At 38.3% G+C, this 21,561-nt stretch overlaps 1 protein-coding gene across 1 annotated transcript in view; it reads left to right on the forward strand.

Annotated features, from left to right (window-relative positions):
- Window positions 1–20,638, forward strand: part of SRFBP1 (serum response factor binding protein 1) — a 73,681-nt gene extending 53,043 nt beyond the window's left edge. The window contains exons 5-8 of the mRNA XM_033084733.2: window positions 17,043–17,124; window positions 18,028–18,766; window positions 19,180–19,217; window positions 19,924–20,638. Coding sequence (XP_032940624.1) covers window positions 17,043–17,124; window positions 18,028–18,766; window positions 19,180–19,217; window positions 19,924–20,114 — 1,050 coding nt within the window. The 3' untranslated portion in view covers window positions 20,115–20,638. The remainder of the gene's footprint in view (window positions 1–17,042; window positions 17,125–18,027; window positions 18,767–19,179; window positions 19,218–19,923) is intronic.
- The last annotated feature ends 923 nt before the right edge of the window (window positions 20,639–21,561 follow it).

Below are 21,561 nucleotides of genomic sequence, written 5' to 3' on the forward strand. Positions count from 1 at the left end.
GAGAGGTATGCTAGGGAAATCTGTTTGGGTGAACTCTCCCTCTAGCAAAGACAATCCTGTCCGTGGGGTGGTTTTTGCTCAAGGACCAGGTTGTACCTGGTGGGTGATGCAAAAGGATGGAGAAACCCAATGCATACCCCAAGGAGACCTTGTTCTAGGGTGAACTATCTATGATACTGTGTCTGTAACTGCATGTATGTATATAATTTAAAGGTTCTAATTTGATGTAGTATGTTAGCATGGAAAAAATTTGGGGTGGATAATGTTGTGGGCTGGGGGAGGTTTAGAAATTTTTCCCATTATTATGTTAAGCTAGCTGGGATGGCTCCCCTTTTAGCCGTTTAAGTGCTCAAGACAAAAGGATGGCTGGGAACTGGGACGCCCACGGTGAGCAGAGTGTTTTTCCTCACCCTTCTCCCACCTGGAACGGCTGGTGCCGCCTCGCTCCCCTGCTCCGCGACTGAGAGGCTGCCCTGCCCTGCTCCATCGGGACTGTGCGGATGAGGAGGGGCATCTGTGACTGGAAAAAGGGACTGAGACCGAGTTTTGTTCTGTCACTGTTTTTTTCTTTCATATAACTGATGCTGTTTTTGTTTGTCTAGTAAATATATCAGTAAAGAACTGTTATTCCAAACCCATACTTTTTTGCCTGAGAGTTCCTGAATTTCCTTTTCCTGGCAATACTGTCCCTTTAAACCAGGACACCTATATATATGGCTTAAATGAACTTGGGATGAGGAAACCAACCGAAATTCTAACAGTAATATGAAAGGGTTTTCTGTGATTTATTGAACAGGACTTTGACTTACTCACGTGTGAAAAGAACATTTCTGTTTCATCTCCCATACTTCTTGAATTCACTCGTTCTCTGGTATGGGGGTAAGGAAGTCCTTGGACAAAAAGGAAAGAGGTGAAAAAGTGTTTCAGCTCAGGACAGACAGGAAGAAGGAGGATGAAGTTACAAGGCTCAATATGTATTAACTTTATTTCTTTCAAAAGTGTTTCAATCACATTGTCAAAATAGCATTTGTCAGACTCATGTCCTTTTTAAATTATGCAGGTGGTGGCCCGCATAATTAAGTCTGTCAATTCACAGCCTCTCAGTCATAAGTAAACAAAAAAAGAGCAAGGGTGGAGTAGTCACAATGCTAATTTTGTTCTTTTTAGATTTATATTGAAAAAGTTTTTCACTCCAGGTTTTTCAGTATTTGAAAGGCAGTTTATGAAAAGCTGCACGCTTTGAGGCTTTAATTAACAGTGAATAATTAATTGGAGCAACGGGTGTCCCTGAATAACTCACTAGATGGATACAAGACATTGTTCTTGCTGAAGGGATATACATGACATTGTTCTACTACATGCACTTATTTATTAAGGAAATTTTAAACTTAGTACTCCTAATACTTTTGAACTTTGTGGCAGGAAAAGAAAGATGTAATTTCTGAATCAAGTAGAATTTTTGATTGAACACATCTATGTATATAGAGGAAGAGTCATCTGTAATTCCTAATTTTCAAAAATACAAGTGTTTCTCTTTCATTTGATCATCCTAAATGTACATTTATGATCTTTACCCTCATTTATTTTAAAAATGTACTTCCTAGTGGAAAATATCTAAACAAACCTCTCTGCATGCACTGTAGATTTAATCTGAGGAAATGTACTAAATCATAAAAAGGGCCCCTAAAAAGGGTCTTTTGCCTTTTAATTGGAGAGTTGCTGCTAGCTTCAAAGCCTTTGGATCAGACACAGAATAGTTGCTGTCTTTCGTTTGGGGTTTGGAGGATTTTTCCATAACCTCCTCCCTTCTCCTCCCCCCAGCCCTCCTGAATACACAAACATACTAATTAGGATAGATGTTATTATTGACATAAAACTTCTGTTTCTCTTGTTAGTGCCTTTAATAGTAGATTCTTATATATTTGGATTTTTAACATTGCTTTTAGAAATATTTTGTTTGCAGCACATAAGCCATAGAGGCAAGACTATTGTATGAATCAATTTTCTTTGTAATACTCATGTGATAGTCCATAAGTGTTGTGTAATATGCTTATCATGAATATGCTGTAATTTTGTGGTTTGATTTTGGCTATGTGGGGGCAAATGTCTGGTGTTTTTCAGGGACCCATGGAAAACTTCATTCTCCTTTTTATCTAAATTTTGGTTGTTACACTCTGATGATTTAATAGCCTACCTAGATTTCGTAGATAATCTCCCATCTCACTCCCCATCCCCTTCTCTGTAAGTATTCATTACTGGAAACATTATGTTATTTCCTTTTGCTCCAGAAGGAATGTATTGCCTTACTAGGTGTATGGATATTTCTATTCTCAAACAAGATGTTTATGCTGAAATAGTAAAATAATAATATACAAAAATTAGTAAAATAGTAAAATAATCATACACTATTTATTTTCTTACGTGTTTCCTACCTTCCTATCTTATTTCAGTATGAAACAATAGATACATAATTTTCTTATTAGATGCCAGATAGATATTTCTCTCTGTAATAAGTGCATCTGTCAACGTGTTATATTTTTTGGAAATGCATTGCATTAATTTAATAGTACAGTTTCCTGCATGACAGACTAAAATAATTGTATTTATTCTGGGCATCTGTGTTAGAATTGAGTTCTTTTTGTCCTGACTACTTTTACTCAGTTGAGTGGAAGTTACACTAAATGTATGAAGCCACAGTTTCCTGAGAATTTTCCATGTCAAACACCAGATGTTAGTGTTACACAGGAATGTCTGTGGTCTTCCTAAGATTACAGATGAAGTGAAGAATTTTGCATTCATTGATGAATATCACATTCAGGTGTAAATACCTTCTCTGTGTAATTAATTGTTCTTAGTTTTCCTGAAATTCCTCATCTCCAAATTTGATCACTTGAACTTCAGGCTGTTTAGCATGGCCTTTATATATGCCAGGCTATATTTTAGAGCCTAGAATCCATTGTAGTGGCTGCAACTGAAATTTTATGTCAGTATAAATGAGGTCTGTCAATCTACAAATCTCACTCCAGTCTCCTCCCCACCTACTTGGCTTTGCAGTTGTCCATCTGTCTGCTAGCCCAGCCAGTATCAATCCCTCCTCAGGCTTCCAGTGGGAGAGTACAGGGTTGTACTGGGTTCTGTCCATTTCACTCCCACCTTTGGTTAGCCATTCCTTCCCTGCACCACACTCTTCCCTAACTGTCTATGGAACAATTTGTAGATGTCTTCTCCAGTTGCCCCTCTGCATTCAAACTGGTCTGCTGTACATACTCCACTGTAGTACCACTGTTGGAGAGCAAGGATGCTAGACCAAAGCTGGCATCATCTTCAGCACCAGAGTAGCAATTGCAATTTTACAGAGCTCAGTTTAGCCACAGCTTTGCTTTTGTTCATTCTGGAAGGAGTCGTCTTGTAAGATCAGTATTGAAATAAACTGTTAGTAACTTTGGCAGTGTTTCAGAGATATTGTTTAACTCTGACACAAAAGGGCTGTCTCCTTTCAGATTTTAAATTACTAGTCCAAGAATCTTTCTACCACTCATTTATATTCCTGTGAGGCTGTATCTCATAATTTTGTTGCCTAGCTGAACAGTTCAAGTTTGCTAAAGTGCGATCTTGTCCCTAGACAAGGCTCAGACTCAGAAGTGGTGTGATTGCCTTTGATTTGAATGTGCTCTTTTCACTTACTTGATGTGCCAGACCAGAATGTGGGCAAGCATATAATAATTAAGAAAACTCAGAGGAAATTGATTGATGTTTTTGTGAGCGATACTTGGCTTGGTTCCCCAGGTAATTCAAACACAATAAATATGCTTGTGAGGATATAATAGATGAAAAGATGGGTGGGAAGAGCAGTGCTGTTAGAGTCAGATACACCTGTGGTAGTGGTGTCATGATGCATGGTGCTGCACATACACACTGCTGTTCGTAGTCAGTCCCAGAAAGCTTTATGTTACAGCACTCACAAAAAACAAGCAACTCGTAACTTTCATTTCTATTTTAAATGAGTATTTGAGTCATGTATGGTCAGTATCTTACTAGATATCAGCTGTCATGGGAATGATAGAAGAGAATATTAGAAGTAGTCTTGTTTCTATGCTTTCTTTGAAGAAAATAGAGGAAAAGTGGCATAACAGCAGGTATTGTGGTTGATTTGGCCACCTTTTGGTTTTATTTGGTTTGGTTTTTGTTGTTTTGGTTTTGGTTTTTTTTTATTAAAGGAAGGCCAAGTTACTGATGGCCACAATCTCCTTTTTCAGAATATTGTCCAGACTTACACACAATGCCTATGAGATAGAATATCAGTGCCCGGATGGCCAGGAAAAGCTGGACATGAAGGATGACCTGTGGCATAATCAAAATTGCACTGGGCACTTGGCACTGAAAAATTTAAAGGACATAAAAGAACATTTAAAAGCATGAGGGAAGGTTATATGCATGGAGGAACATCAAATTAACATTGACAGCCACAAGGGAGCATGTGGCTACTTTTCAGGATGTCTTTTACAGGCCAAGGACAGAGCAGCTTGATCCAGCAAGTAATGAAGGTAAATCAGACTGGCTACAGTTGGCTGACACCTCCAATACTAAGGTACAGGGAAAGAGCGTAAATTATGAATACTTCCACATTAACCCTTGCACTGAAAACAATAATGGCACGCAACTAGAATTCCTGACGTGTATCATCATCACTGGTAATACAGATACCCTTGTTCAAACAGGTCTCCAAGATACCTAATGCAATTTACCATCTTTATTGGGGTGTGATGTACACACATGAGAGTGGTACTTTTCTGTGAAGCGCTGTAGGTTAACAACTCTAAGGTATTGCCAGAAAAAAAAAGCACTTAGAAGTGTTTTAAATGTAAGTTCCAACTGTCACAAAAGTTTGATACCAGTAATGTACTGCAGGCCCCGGTGAGAATGGTAGTGGTGGACAGTGCTCAGTGAGAATACAGAAGCTACAAATTTAGGACAGATAATAAGAGTCAGTGGTCTCAGTTATTCTTAATTCTTTTGGGTAGTAAAAACAGAATCTTTGAATTGTATCTTTTATGTATCCATAGGGAAAGTAATCAGTTTGTAAAGCTGATCCGCATGAAGGAGCAGGGAGATGGATTTGTGCAACCAAATGACAAAGCAAAATGTTTCCTCTGTCTTGTCATCTATCTGTAAATCCTCTGAGAATTGGTACTCATTGAGCAATTTCAACCAAGGTTCATGTAGCTGGTTTTAATAGTATTAACTAACTTCCAACAGGAATGCTTTTTTTCGTGAGTATATGTATGTGAGAAATAAAGACCAGTGAATCCTGGAGGGGAAAATGGCCATGGTTTATTACATCTTGATCTTGTTTTGAGAAGCACAATACAGCTGGCACTCTTTGATAGCACGAATACACTCCTATCTAGAAGAAAAGTGCAGGAATACAATATAAGGTAGAATTTACATGAGTTTAAGTATTGTTGTGGTTATTTGCTTAAGAGAATTTTAAGTGTTAAGGTGTCTTTAATGTTATATAAACAAGTGTGATTACTTATATTAAAGACTAATAGTTCCTTGGGCATTATTAACTGGAAAAGCTCTTTCTTTGTAGTGTGACTCAGAATTGCATTACAAAATCAGAAAGAAAAAATCTGACATTCCTGATATTTCTGAAAATGAAAACCAGCTGCTGGTATTTTATACTCCTTTAATTTTTAAAAATGAAACTCTATCAGTCTTTCATTATATATCATGTAAAAATAAAGTACGTTATTCTGATTTCTTCCCATCTCTCTTATCCAGGTAAGTTTCTTAAGTGCCCAACTCAGTAATAAGAAATAGATACTTCTAAAAATCAAAAAACTAAACCAAAAGTTATGGACTTAAGCTGAAAGAGCCTGCTTATTAGGAAGCCCATCTATCTGTTGTTAACACTGGAAAACTAGGAGAAAAGTGCTAGAGCCACTGGTCCCTGAAACTGTAGATGTTCCTGAACTATTGGAATTCTTTTCTAAAAAAATTCTCATTTATTGGGATGCCAGTGAACGTAGCTGCTAAGGCCATCCATGTGAAAAGGTTATAGGCTGGTAAAATGACAGCATAAATGTACAACATGTTGCACGTCTCTGGCAATATTGGTAGGTAAAACAAAGTATGGGAAACTGGAGGTAACTAGTGACTTAACGGAAGTATGAGAACATTAAACTTCAAGTGATAATGGTCTAGTTTTTCTTGGGTTTGGAATTCAAATAACTGCCAAATGAGTGGTTCAGTGGTTGCACATTAGGGAAACAGCATGCCAAAGTAATAACGATATAATAGCCTAGAAGATGCATATAGTGAAATGCCTCTATAAAATCTGAACACCCAGGATTACCAGCCATTTTACATTCATTCTCTGCTGATGTGCTCAAGTAATACCTGAAATTACATGTGTATCTGACGTGTGTTTATCATTAGAGTAGGTCTCGAATGCATTAAGTCAATAGACTTAATGACGGAAAATCTACATTTTGGTGCCAGAGAACTGGCATGTTTATATCTGGTGTTTTAATAGTTTTTCAGTGAACTGAACTTGTATTTGCATTGTCTTTTTCAGAAAAAGTCTGAAAGACATATATTTAAAAAAAAAAAAGAGTCTGTTTTTAATCATACACGCAAATTGCAATGTGATATGCCAAGTGCTGTCTTGAGTAGCATATTAGAACCTGAACTAACCCTGGTTAGTGTGTGCAGTGCTTGTGAAGTCTTCTAAGTCATCTGTGCCTCCAAATCCCTGGCTCTCTCAGTTCATTCAACAGTGCTTTGAACAGAAGTACAGTAATTTCACGAATACAAGCCGCACCAATTTGACCAAAATTTTGGTGGAAACCCGGAAGTGCGGCCAATATTCCGGGGCGGCTAATACATTAACAAAATTCTAAAAGCTGCCAACACGGAAGTGAGAGCCCGCGGCAGCCCCAAGCCAAGCTGGAGCCCAGCCGGCCCCGGCAGAGGTGGGAAAGCCTGGCAGAGGCGGGGCCAGCAGTGCGGAGGGCGGGCGGCAGAGCCTGAGCCAGCAGGGCGGGGCAGGGGGGGCGGCAGAGCCCGGGCCAGCAGGGCGGGGGAGCCCGGGAGAACTGGGGCTAGCAGTGCAGGGGAGCATGGCAGAAGCAGGAAGGCCGGCGGGTGGGGCTGCCTGGCAGCGGGGGAAGCCCAGCAGAATCGGGGCCAGCAGCGTGGGGGAGCCCGGCGGTGTGGGGGCCTGCAGTGCCGGCCAGGGCGAGGAAACGCGGCGGCGGTGCAGACGGGAGGGGGCGGCCGGCGAGCCTGGCGGCAGCAGCCCGCCGGCAGGGCTAGCGAACGCGGCAGCGGGGCGAGCGGCGAGCCCTGTGGCGGCGGCGGCGGCAGCCCTGCCAGCCGGGCGAGCGAACGCGGCAGCGGGGCGGTGCTGACGGGAGAGGGGGGCCAGCGAGCCCGGCGGCGGCGGCAGCACCACCCGGCCAGCCCCGCCAAGCCGTGGCGCTGAGCTGGGCCACCCGGCCCCGTCGGCAACCATGAGCGGGCCGAGCCTGCCTGGCCCTGCCCCGAGCCAGTAAAGCCCGCTATGCCGCGATCCTGTTACTAATTGGCCAATTTGTGAAAGCTGCGCACGGATTCTCGCGACGAACGAAAGTGCGGCTAATATTCGGGGTGCGGCTTATCTATTGACAAAGACAGCAACATTGTCGAGGCACCGGGGGTGCGGCTTATAATCCGTGCGGCTTGTATTCGTGAAACTACTGTACATCTCTCCTGAGAGTTTTATCTGAAGACATTAACTTGACAATACTTTAATTATATATGGGTGTGTTCCCTGGTGGTGGTACTTGCAAATGGAAAGGCCTGAGCAAGACAAGGTTTGTCCACAGCGATAATTTTTTCCCTTTATATTCTAAATTATCTGAAATATACCTGATTTAAGTGACGCTTGTTTTTGAAACGTTGGCTGGTTTTGAAGGGTTACATCTGTTTTAAATTTGAAGAACTCAACTACGTCTATTTTCTCTGCTATAAACTTAAGTTCATATGTGCTTATACTTATGGTGCAGTATCGGGCTGCATCTGTCAAGTTGTAATTTGAGGTTTGAGCATCTGTTTTAAAGTGAAATATTGTAATACTGATAGTTGGGTACACAGTTTTGTCAGCTTATTGATGTCACAGGGAGAGTTGAGAGTATCTTAGTTCTGAAACTTCTTTGGTTCATCCAAACCAGAATATTTTGAACTTTTTGGCCCATTATAATAGTTTTAATAATACAGAGCTCATCCCTGTATTACCAATTTATTTGATACCATGAGCTGCATTCAGTCTTTGGAAAATCCCATGGTGCACAGCTGACTCATAGGAGTTCAGATGCATTCAGGTTAGTGAAGTCAGAGAATTCTGTTTACTGCTTGGTTTACAGCACTGCTTGAGTATTGTTAGTCTCCTTTGTGTTTCTGCTCTCTTTTCTATGACAAATAAGTATAAATGATATTTTAAAATTTTTTTCTAAAAAATGGTTCTTTCAGATTTCATTTTTATATTACCTAGCTAAACGCTCTGTTCAGAGTTAATAAACTGCTGCCTATTTTAGTTTTTCAGACCCTCATTCAAGATTGCCAATTACAAGAAATGATCTCAACTTCACATTTTTGTAAAAGTCAATTGTGATTTCAGATATGATATATAGTTGGTGTCCAACTTACTTTGTTTATGATGTTTTCTCCAAATTTAATTTTCTAAAGACTACCTGAATTTTGTGGCAAAGAACTTTCTCACAGCTGCTGCCTGTTACCCAAGTTGTGTTTTGTTTCTATTCCCCTGAATTACATCTTTTGTTTCAGGGTTTCTATTTCATCTTATTTTGCTTTCCAGTTTAATCTCTCAGTATGATTGTCTCTTGCCTTTTTGGGTTGGAATGTTTGCTTGGTTTTTTTTATGTGAGGTTTGAGTGGTTTTTTAGTACCAACTATACTCTCTCCCAAAATTGTTGATGCAATTTGACAAGGTCCATGTATTTTATAACAATACTGTGCCTCAGTTCTTCTAATATGAAAATATATGAAAGGCATATATTTTGTAGAAAGTTATATATTTTTTAAAAGCAAAACCATTTAGACTTTGTACTGCTATACTTTATGTGTTTTATTTTACATTTGTGTAAGTCATAACTTCATGTATTTTATCCTGGTCAATGCACAATTTAAGTTATATAATATTTTTTAGATCACTGATATTGGTTAATAATTTTTTTAGACTCTAACTTAGGGAACACTCTCTTAACTACTCTTTTCCACTTGGAATTTGTCCACAGTTTTCTATAGCGTAAAGTTATATTCAGCATTCTCCTAGGTTTTCTTAAAGGCCAGCAGTGGTTTTAATGTTGGTATGAATTAGACAATCACAACTTGGGGAGGAGTTGTCACAGTGCTCACTTTGTCCTCTTTCATAACCTTAAAAAGTTGTTTGTTTGTTTGTTTGTTTGTTTGTTTGTTTTAACATGCTCGTTGTTTGTGTGGGATGCCAAATTGAGGTGATTATGGACACATAGCCTTACAAGCCTTGGAAAAAATGATGAGTTAGAAGCGTTTGAATTTTCTCACAATCTTGATGTTTCCACTTATGCCTAGAATTGACCCCATTCTCATAAGGAAGTAATTAAGAATCCATGCCTACTTTAATCTTTACTTTTTTCTTCTGACTTTTCTTAATTGAAACAATCATAGGAATTGGTTTTTTGCATAAAGAGAAAATGGAAGGAAGTACAGAAGATTAAGTACATACTTGGGCAGGTCTGGGGTTTATGCCAGGCTCTGCTGTAGATCACTCTGATAGTTTAGGATGAAAGACTCCATTTTTCTTTGGCCATTTCCAAATCTGAAAAATAAGCATTTACTTCAACTTCTTTGCCTGGCTAAATTAATTGTGACAGGTTAGTCCAAAGAAACTCTATTGGTTCTTTTATACTCATATTAAATACGGTCACGTAACATCTGGAGAGTGGTAGGCTTTTTTAAGAGCCTGTGAATTTCTTAAAATGCTTAGATAGTAAGTATTTCTTATCATACCTATGGTAAAGAACAGCAAATCATCTATTTTTGTTTGAATCTATGACCTATTTGGAGCTCTTATTTTAAAAGAAGAGGAGGAATTTACACATCTTTTTGATAAAAGACAAACCAAAAAACAAGACAAGACAAACTTAATGTGGAAAGGAACATGAATCTAAGTGAACAAATCTCTTGGGAAAAGGATGGCTTTGGTTCAGACATTCAAATTAGTGCAATGTAAGTACCTTGGTAGTATTTAGAAGTGTCTCATGCTGTTCCCTGATGCTGGATTCAAGAGTCTGTGGTAGGCAGTGATAAGTTGAGTCAGTGTTGCTGCTGGCAGCCCAAGCTCAGATAGATTTTCCAGACTTCTGCCTTCTGCTGTGTGTAGTTTTACATATGAGCAAAAAGATTGTCCATGTTGCCATGCACCTCATGTTGCCATGGGTCTTTAGTTTCATAATATTCTTTATAATGTTTTATTTTGGGTTTGCATGGCAAGATTATGATAGATGGGTTATAGGGGTGGCTTTTATGAGAAGGGATCAGAAGCTTGCCTTGTGTCTGATGGAGCCAGTGCCGTCCAGCTCCAGGATGGACCCACCACTGCCAAGGCTGAGCCCTTCAGCAATGGTGGCAGCACCTGTGGGATAACAGAGTTTAAAAGGAATGGGGGGATGCACAGGAGCAATTGCAACCAGGAAAGAGAAGAGTGAGAATATGTAGGAGAAAGCCATGAAGAAGGAGGGGAGGAGGTGCATCAGGTATTGGAGCTGAGGAGGAATCAGCAGAAACAATGTGTGAACTGACCCACAGAACATTCCTTATTTCTCTGTGCCATTGGGGTGGAGGAAGTAAAGAAAATGGCAAGTGAAGTTGAGCCTGGGAAGAAGGGAGGAGTGGAAGGAAGGTGTTTTAAGATTAGTTTTTTAGTTCTCATGACCCTATTCTTATTTGATTGGCAGTAAATTGTATTAATACTGTTTTGCCCATTGTGGTACTTGGTTAGTGTTCTCTCCCCATCTGTATCTTGACCCATGAATCTTTCACTATGTTTTTTCTCCTTTGTTCTGCTGAGGAGGGGAGTGATAAAACATCTTCACTGGGCACCTGGCATCCAACCCAGGTCAACCCACCATGGCTTCAAGATAAGTCAAGTAAATATCCAAATACTTTCATGGTTGAATCACCATGATAAAAGAAAACAGTGCAAATTAATATAAACTATGGCAAGCATTGAAAAGAATAATAAACCAGTTTACTTGTGTATTTTGACTTTTTTAAGGAACTATTTCATGTTAATTCTATAGTTCTATCACAGAATATTGTCCTGATGAGTTTTTGCAAAGGTTTTAGATCTGTTAAGACATTTTTTAGCTCCAGTGCACCTTATACTTGTGAAATTACTGTAACTTCTGTAAGAACTTCTCACCTATTGTGCTATTAAGCTTTTTTAACTTTATAACATCTGTACAATCATTTTGAGGTTATGTTGAAAATAGTTAAAGCTTGAGTGAAAACAAAGTAGTAGATTATTATAAAAATGAGAAGTTTTGGCAGATGATGAGTAAATAATTTGTCATCATTTGTCATGATTAATGTGAGACACAGTCAACAACTAACCTCTTGCTGTCAGAAGCTAACAGACAGCAATGCTGCCATGATACCATGAACCACTTGCTTCCCATACCAAATGTAATGGCTGCAAATCATATGCTGTATGTCTTACAGACATAAAGCAAGAGGGAGAACTAGGTGCATTTCACTGTCAGAAACTAACTTCTCTCAAATTCTGTTCCAAAGTAGTATGAGGTCATGGTATGGACTTGGGTGGCAGCCATGATTTGGCACCTTCAACCACCCTGTGACTGCACATTAATCACATCTGCTGTTATGAAGGACAGCTGTAACTAGTTAGAGTTTTATAAAGTTTTTATAAAGAATGCATGGATTAACAGGTTTTCTAGTTGTTTTTTTTTTGATTTCTGCTGTTTTTTAATAGAGAGCTCTTCTCCCAAGCTGCTAAAAGGGTACTGCAATGATGTCTTGTTTTGGCCCAGAATAGGGTGTTACCGTTTTTATGCTTACTCTAGCTAATATTGACTCTTTCTTCTCCTTATCCTGCTTCTCCTTCTTCTTCTGACTCCTCCTCTGACTCTTCCTTCGTCTCTTTTTCCGACTCCTTTTCCAACTCAGACGACTCCTCCTCCAACTCCTCATTATTATTATTATTATTATTATTATTATTATTATTATTATTATTATTATTATTATTATTATTATTATTATTGAGATGTTAACATTTGAAATTAAACTGCATTTCTAGATAGTTTAGAAAATTGTATGACATTCTCCAAGGTTGGTTTCTGTGTCACTATTTTTGCCATATACTGCTTACTTCCCAGTGGGGTTTCTTACTGTCTCCATTTGAATGTCGTCATTTTAAATAACTGACTAATGACTGATGCAGAGCCACAAAGCATTACCAGTTTGGTAGCACTCTCTCCCATGTGAAACTCTAGTTGTTGTCCTTACAGTAATAACATTCTAATAACTTCTAATAACAGCCTTGTTTCTGATGAGATCTGTAACGAGGCAATTCCCTTTTGTGCAGAAATCAGTTGAAGAACAGAAGTATGACCTCTTTCCTATTTTTGATTATGACTATAGCAGAGATGGTACAGACAAAAGTAGTCTTGGAACAGAAACATTATTCAGAATAAAACCATGGTCAAAAGTCTACATTTCATGTTCTCAGATTAATCACAGGTTTCTGCTCTTTAATTCATCCTGAAGCTCTACTGTCTCAAGCATATTACCAAGGCATACCATTCAGCTCCTGCAATCCCATCTACCTTGAGACCATGAGACACTCAATTTCTCATTCTCACTTTATTACCTGCATTTTATGAAGCAGGTTATACCCACATGGCTTCTGCCTGATGTTTACATCACACTGATCCTTCTTTTTACTCTGTGGTGCCAGATCTCAGAACCATTACAAACTTCTGACCCCTGTTCCAGCACATCTCAAAACTTGCGTTGTGAATCTGCTTTCATCTTTGTAAGTTCGTAATGTCCGTTGTCTTCACAGTCATTGCCACTATTTGCCAAGATTGTTTCTCTTATGTGGGGTTTACATATGTGTTTGATAATATATGCTTTTAATAATATTTGCAGAAATAATGTATTATTTACCAAGATAAAGTGTTAGAGGAGACTGCCTTCAGATGGTTTAACCCCAGACAACACTAAGTGCCAGGCAGCTGCTCACTCACTCCTGAACCCATCAGCAGGATCAGGGGAGGGTAAAAGCTAGAAGACTCTTGGGCTGAGATAAAGCAAATAGAGAAAGCAAAAGCTGTGCACAACAGCAAAACAAAGCAATGAATTCAGTGCTTCTTGGGCCAGGCAGATATTTAGTCATCCCCAGGAGAGTAGGGCTCCATCAGACATGACAGTGAGTGATTTGGGAAGACAAACGCCATCACTCCAGAGTCCCCCCTATTCCTCCTTTTACCCCCACTTAGCACTGCTTTATGCACTGATCATTATATCAGACAGCCTGGAATATCCCTTGGGTCAGCTGGGGTCATCTGTCCCAGCTGTGTCTCCTCCCAGCCTCCCAGGCATCCACAGCTTCCTCACCAGCATGGAAATATAAAAGCAGCAAAGGTCTTGGTTTTGTGTAAGCCCTGCTCAGCAATAACAAAACCACCTCTGTATTACTATCCTTGTGTTCAACACAAATCTGAAACACATTCTCATACTAGCCACGATGAAGGAAATTAGCTCTACTCTGGCCTCAACCAGCACAATAACTTAAAATGTCTCACTGCGAAGTGTGACTATATACTGCTCTGTTGCTTTGTTAGCTTTCCAGTGCCTCATTTGCACACTGAAGAAGGAAGAACATTCCTGTAGAAAGTACTAGCACATTCTTGCATTAAAAAATTAGTAGTGCAAAATAATACAAGAAGTAGCAGGAGTGTGTCAGAATAAAGGTGTACAATTCTAGTATCTAACATCCAAGGGATGGGAAGGGGGGGGAAAAGTGTTCTTCCTTGTAAAGACAGTTGACATTTCTTTGTTAAGTTTTTTTTCTGTATTGTCTATATTTCTGTAATGTTTTATATACTGGCAAATACTTGAGGGAAAATAAATTGAGCATAGGCTGTGCCAAAAAAAACCCAAACCGAAGCAAAACCAAAAAACCTATGCACAGAAAAATGAGAAATTTGAGAGAATTTGAATATTGTGCGTTTGTTAGCTGATGAATACCAGTGTGAGTAGTGTTTGTGAAGTATTTTGCTCTAAGGAAAAACGTGTGGTTATTCCATATGGGTTGGCCTATATATGCTTAAAGCCTTTCTATAAATACTTGAATTAAAAGAGACCAGATGTTGCACAGAAGCTGCTCCTGCTGCATTCTGAACTTCATGGTATATTCTTTCAAAACCCACGGGAAGTAGCTGAGGGAAAAAGTGTATTAATTATGTTCAGAAATAGATTTTCCAGCTATAGGAAAATCTCCAAAGAAAATAGCATATGATCTTCAGAAATGTGAGCTTTCTGTCCCAAAAATCTGGTGGCAGCATGCAGCACTGTCACATGGGGATCAAAATTCAGATTTCAAGTTCTAAGAGCTAAGCTAGCCTGGAAATAAGCCTGTCAGTGGCCCTTGGAAATGGACCCATCTTTTGACCTGTCCCGTCTGGCCAGTTTCATAGTTCTATATACAGTCTTCAGAGGTAATATTTTTTCAGAACAATTTTTGACCTGAAGAAATAATGTTGTAGTAGCAGAGACTTGAGAGGAAAGAAAAGTGCTAGAATTCCCACATGATCTACACTTCAAACATGAAATGTGACTGACTATAGACTATGTTTTAAAAGCTCTAAAACTATGGCAAAAGAATTATAAAATGGGATTTGCTTTGCACTGGTTGAGGAAGAAGATTTATGGTTGACGAACTAATGAAATATTTTTGCATTTAGAAGTGCCGACAATGGTGTATTTGTAGTGCCTTCTTTTGCTCTGTTTCCTTCAGACCAAAGCACTGAGACTGACTGTCCTGCACTAGTAGTTGGTGGAAAGATGCCCTATCTGTCTTTATCCAATGAATATATAACAGTTTATAGTCAAGTGGTTCTGCTGGAAGAAAATGGGCATGCAAACAAGTAACATTCACCACCATTCACTTGTGAGGATCATGACAGCTGCTTTAAATGTGAATTGCTGATGTATTGGTTGTGGTGTGTCGTGGTAGTTTGACCCCAGACAGCAACTAAGCACCCAGCAGTTGCTCACTCACCCCACCCCTGCAGGATAGGGAGAGCATTCCAAGGGTAGAAGTCAGAAAAACTTCTTTCTTGGGACGAAGACTGTTCAAGGAGAGAATCAAAGCTGTATGTGCAAGGAAAGGAGAAGAAGGAATTTATTCACTGTTTATCAGCCCGCAGATGCTTAACCACATCCAGAGAGCAGGGCTTCACTTCACAGAATGGTTACTTGGGAAGCTAAATGTTATAATCACAAACATCTTCCCATAACTTTTTGTTACCTCAAGCTTTTATTGCTGAGCATGACTTGAAAAGGACTTTATGTCCTTTTGGTCCATTTGGATCAGCTATGCCAGGGGTGTTCCTTGCCTGTGGTAGGGCCAGAGCAAGAGAAGGCCTTGATGCAAGCACTGCTCAGCAGTAACTAAAACATTGATGTGTTATCAACTCTAAAATGTTTTAGTCACAATCCAAAACACAGCACCATCTTGTCTGCTGTGAAGCATGTTAACTCCATTTCAGGATAGAGCCAGTACCACTTCTACTCGTTGTTATCCACCAGGTAACACCTGTGGCTTGGGCTCCATCTGCTGCAGTGATTGCTGAGGACAGGAGAGGCAGCATGCTCTGTTGAGTTGATGGCGCCAAAATCAGCTCAGGTTGCGTCACAGTACACTCATCTGGTTCTTTATCAATATAATCATCTCTTCATTCTGGTGGCTTCTGCTGTGATGCTTCTGTAGCACAAAGCTGAAATCACAGAAACAATTGGAACATGTATCCATTGCAGTATGACTTTTGTATGACTTTTCTACTCTGTCCCAGAGAATTCCACTGCAGGCTTTAAGAAATCTTCCTGACAGAGGTGTGTTTTACAAATCTGTCAGACCTGCTTTTCCTCCTTTCAAAAAAAACATAAGAAGGAAAGAAGGAAACAAACAATCACACAGAAAATAAACAAAACAGAAGACAACTGTCTTCAGAAAAGTCTTACATACCTTTCATTTTGTTCTTCAAGCAGAGTGATGACAAGAACCTGAAAATGAGAGTTTTTACAACATGTCATATCTGTAATTTCCAGTATATAAAAGAGGAAGTCAGAATACAAGCAATTCCTTTTTTTGCTGTTGTTGCTTGTTTGTTTATTCTTGTTGTTGTTGTTGTTGTTGTTGAACTGAAGCAGGAAGATCATATTTCTTCTTTGAATCAGTTTGCAGAGTTCCAGTATTCTAATTTAAGGTTATTTGTCTGTCTGGTCAAGTTAGACCTTGCCTTTCAACATTTTACGTATATTCCTTCAATATCTGCTATGCCATTTTGCCAACTTTTATGGGATCAATACTCTAATTCTTGCAAGCTGTTGCATTCCTTCAAGCAGAATTCCTTCTACCAGTATAATGTTCTTTATTCAGTGAGTTTGTGATTTTACTTTTATGAAACAGTTAATGTAAAATCAGTGAATGATGTGTCTGGTATGTTCTAAAGAAAACATAAATCATGTTACCCCTCTTCAGTAGTTGAGAAATATCACATGTTGTGCATCTGCTACATTTCTGTTAGTGTTTGGGCAGCCAGATTTTAATGTATTTAGAATTGTAGTAATACATGAAAAATAAAATACTTGTTCCTGGTGAGAATTACATTAGTATGTGTTGTGGCATAATTGACAATCTGTACAAGTTAGCTGTTCTGTTGACTTCACACCTTTGAATTTTTCTTGTGCAGCCAAACTGTACTGCAGTTGAGCGAGCCATGGCAAGACTTGCAACACACCCCACCTTGAAGCCCAGATTTGTTGAACTTAAAGGTATGAAACATTTTATTGAATTTTTTATTATATTTTTTACCATATCTGTAGGTTACTGGAGTGTTACCTTGTTCATACATATTTGTGATGTGAACAAAAGTATAAAACCCATAAAAACTAAAAGCTTCTCTAATTAGCCGAGCTAGCTGCAGTGAACCAAGCCACAAACTTGAAACCGTTTATATGGCTTGAAGTTTATATGATTTTATATGTGACAGCTTACAATATTACATTTATTTAATACAGGGTGTTGAACAAACAGAGCTTATAATGGGAATTCTAAAAATCAAATAGATGTAATGGAGTATTTCTGAATTAGATAGGAACATAAATGCATCATTACAACTGGACTTTCAAAGGCATCTAAAAGGTTTTACAAGGTTTTTCCCTGAAAATTGTCCTCAGAATCCTTAGGGTATCTTTCCTGGCTATTTAGGCTTTCTTTTCTTCTCTTGAAACTGGAATTTTCCATCTAAGATTAATGTTTTAAAGGGTCAAGTCCTAGTAGTAATGTCACCAAGTTACTTCATTAATAACAGAGCCTATCAAACACCTGTTTAATTATATATGAAAAAATCAATATTAGTTTGCAATTTTACAAAGTAGTGCCCTAAGTGAACATGATTATCACCTGCAGATTATTTTTTGAAAAATAAGTTTACGTTTTAGCCCAAATTTCGTAGCGTATTTCATTGATAATATTATCAAGGATTTTCTTTCACCTTCATTAATACTGTGTTCTAAGATAACTCTTGTCCCATGTGTTTGGTAAATAATTCATAAGGACATTCAAACTGTGCTCAATACAACACATATAAGTTGCAAAAGTGTTCTATTATATGAAAATAACTTACGTAAATTCATGTGTAGCTGCAACAAAATATTTTTCTGCCTTCTGTACAGCTGCTGTTAAAGCTTTTAAGGATGCAAGAAAGAACCCAGACAAAGCCACTCCTATGAAAAAGGATCCATCAGAAGAACATCCTGAATCAGCACAACATTCCAATAGCAACTTGGATGGCCAAGCTTCTAAGCAGCCTCGAAAACAGCAAGAATGTGAACACAAAACAAAACCAGGCATGAAAATAGAAAATGACAAGGTGGTTGAAGAGATCTGTGAAAGTGAATCTGAGGAGAAGACTGTGGAAATGGAGAGAGCATATGCTCCAAAAGAACCTTTATTTCAGGCAGTAGAAATGCAAACAGTTGCTCAAAACAGAACAGGAAAGAAACTTGACTATCAAAAAAGGAAAGAAAATATGAGCATGAACAAATTAAATGCAATAAAAGAAATAACTGATGATAGTGACCAAGAGCATCCCAGTGAAAAGGAGTACTTTGATGATAGTACTGAAGAGAGGTTTTATAATGAATCATCAGATTCTGACAGTGACAGCAATGATGATTTCTTCATTGGCAAAGTGAAAAAAAAGAAAAAAACAGCAGCAGTTAATTTTTCTTCAACAAAAGAAAAAGGTAGCGTTCAGAAAAATGTAGTGAAGACAGAAAAGAGTGCAATGTCTGGGACAGCTCAAGATTTCATCATGGAAGAGAGAAAGCCACTTGCAAAAGCAAGCAAGCTGGAGTCAGTGTTCTGCAGTTCTTTGTCTACCACCAATCAGAAATCTCAGAACAGAAAAAGGTAAACCTTTTCCCTATGTTATGTTCTCCATTCTCTCCCTCCTTCATGGTAATGGAAATGTTTGTGATTTCTAGCAGTCTTTCCTAATCAAAGAGAATTTCAGTTCATTAAACCTTAGAACATTTTCACAGAAACTACTCTACAGTATTCTTAAGTTTCCTTAACAATGCATATTTTTTATATTCACAGATTTATGTATGGGATTCCTAAGTAGATCTACACCCAAATTCAATCACTTCTGCATACTTCCCTTTCTACTTTATTAGCACGAGTGGAGCAGTACTAAAGAAGCTTATATGTTATGTTTGAAAAGTTTTTGCATGAGTGTTTTGGTAGTGATGATTCTTTATTCACGGGTGTTTGTAGTCTTGCAATTTTATTGAAAAAGTCTAAATTTTTCTTTTTGTTTTTAGAAATACTAAAGACCAGCCTCTCAAAAATGAAAGAACAGGTATGTATTACTTAACTTGGTAAAATTAGGAGAGAAAAAGCATTATGAAATTTTGTTAGCTCTGCAGTCTATTCAGTATGTATTTGTTTATTTTCAAGTTTGTGGCAAATATTTTAACATTTGTTGTTGAAGTGGTCAAACCTCAGCTTTCATTTGAATCTGTAGATATTGTCTCTGCTATTTTCTGTTTTCTCATATTAGAAATACTTAAGATATGGTTTACAGTGGAAAGTGCTTTTCCTCTGTCAAGCAGTTAACATTACTTGTGCACAGGTAAGGGTACCAGATTGTTATTTCATAAGTAACTCCTTCAATAGCTCCGAATATGGAATATTTTATTCCATTTATATTCTGTGGTACCATTTTGGTGTTCATTGGGTTGAGGATATAATTCCAGTCATATTGAGTTACATTGTGTAACAGTCATTGGTTTAGTGTGAAGAAAAAATTCAGAATGTGCTGAATGTTTGTCTACACAAATTTTGAGTGTCATCAGTATTAATAAATCCTAACCATCTGCAGTCTACCAAATGTCAGTTTGCCAGGCTGCAAGATGAAGAAATCCTTCCTGTTGTGAATATTCAGATGACTGTGTTCCCCATGGCTCATTATGAAATTTTTGAAAATGCCTGCAATCCTAAGGTAGTTTGCGTACTTTTATGGAGGTTTCATGATGTAGTTAATGTTTTGTTTTGTACTTGCACAGGTTTTCTTAGAGATGAAACAAAGCTCAAGAAGAAACCACTTGCAAAAGCTTCAGGGGGTATTAAATGCAACAATAAGAAAGCGCAGTCGGAGCAGCCTCTTCATCCTTCATGGGAAGCAAGCAGGAGACGCAGAGAGCAAACGTCTCAAATTACAGCATTCCAGGGGAAAAAGATTAAATTTGATGACTAGACTGTATGTAAATGGAGGTCCAAAGAAAATTTTTTTGCAACTGCTGTTTGAACTTCTTTTTTGTACTGACCATATCCTTTGCAACTTGCAAAGTTGCAACTGGTATTATTTGCCATTTTGAAATATCAAGATTGTTTCATTCATTCTGTGTCCTGTCTGTTGATTAATGTAATGGCCATTTGGTGTTGGTTCATAAGTCCCATTATGTAGTGCCACCATTCATGAAACGTACCCTAAAGTGAATAAATGGTTTTAAGGAACATAATTTGTCCTGTAAGAATAGTACGGATTCTTTGAAGCGGGTTTGGAAGGCTTTTTTTCGTATGTAAAAAAATGTACTTTATGCGAGAATTTGGTTGTCAAAAGAAAGGTTCTACATATCATCTCAGCTGAGACAAAGTAAAAGATTTGTAAGCTTGAGACTTCATAAATTCATCAGTGTATTGGGTAGCTGGAAAAGTCAATCAGTTGTAAGCATAATATGAAAATTTCTGGAGAGAATAAAATATGCTTTTAAATTGTGATCTCTGTCCTCTGATTATACTGCCAATTTGAAGAACTTAAAAGGTGTCTTATTCTGGTAGATTTGTCTGGATTCTTCAACACGTGTGTCTTGCACTTTCTGAAAGAATGTGAAAACCTGAAAAAACTTTTTACACTAAGAAGCATCTGACTGTTAAGTGCCAGCCTGACATTGGGAGTTCATGTGATTGGGATATGACAAAAATGTTAATTGAATACTTCTTCAGGTGCTTTTCCTACCACCTACTTGAAAGAAATTCTGAACATGTAACTAATCTTTCATAGTGTTATTTATTTAAATATAGTTACCTTTCATTATCAAATTAATTCATAAACTTGGTAAATGGATTGTATTGTTGGACTCTACTATTCATGTAGCATTTTGAGATGCCTAAGGAAAGCCCTGCATCACCCCAAATGCCCATCTAACCTAGTATCTTTGAAAGTAGTCAGAAAGAGATGCTTTAAGGATAGAGGGAGCACACAGTGATGCATCATACAGCATCCACATCATGCAGCATCCATCTCCTCAAGCTTCCCGTTTCACAGCTCAAAGACATCTTGTGATATTGTAGCTTATGGTGTTTATCAGTTTCCTTTCTTCAGATTTGTCTGCTCTTAAATCCCTGCAAACTTGTAGAATATGTCATTCCTTAAGGTGTAGATGGCCTTCCCACATATTGCAGTCTGAAAAAACCCAGTCTATTTTTGTGTCAGCCAAAGCCAGCAGGCTCCTGGGCTGCATTAGAAAATGTTGCCAGCAGTATGAGGATTATTGCCCTGGACTAAGCACAGGTAATACTATGTTATGCGTCTCACCTTGTGTTAAGTTCTTGAAGACTAAACCTTCAAGTTGGTCTATTCTGTATTAATACTTAGGCATGGTTTGCCCCACTTAGTAAGGTTTTCTTTTCTATATACTGAA

This window comes from Catharus ustulatus, chromosome Z, assembly GCF_009819885.2.
Source record: "Catharus ustulatus isolate bCatUst1 chromosome Z, bCatUst1.pri.v2, whole genome shotgun sequence".
Lineage (NCBI taxonomy): Eukaryota > Metazoa > Chordata > Aves > Passeriformes > Turdidae > Catharus > Catharus ustulatus.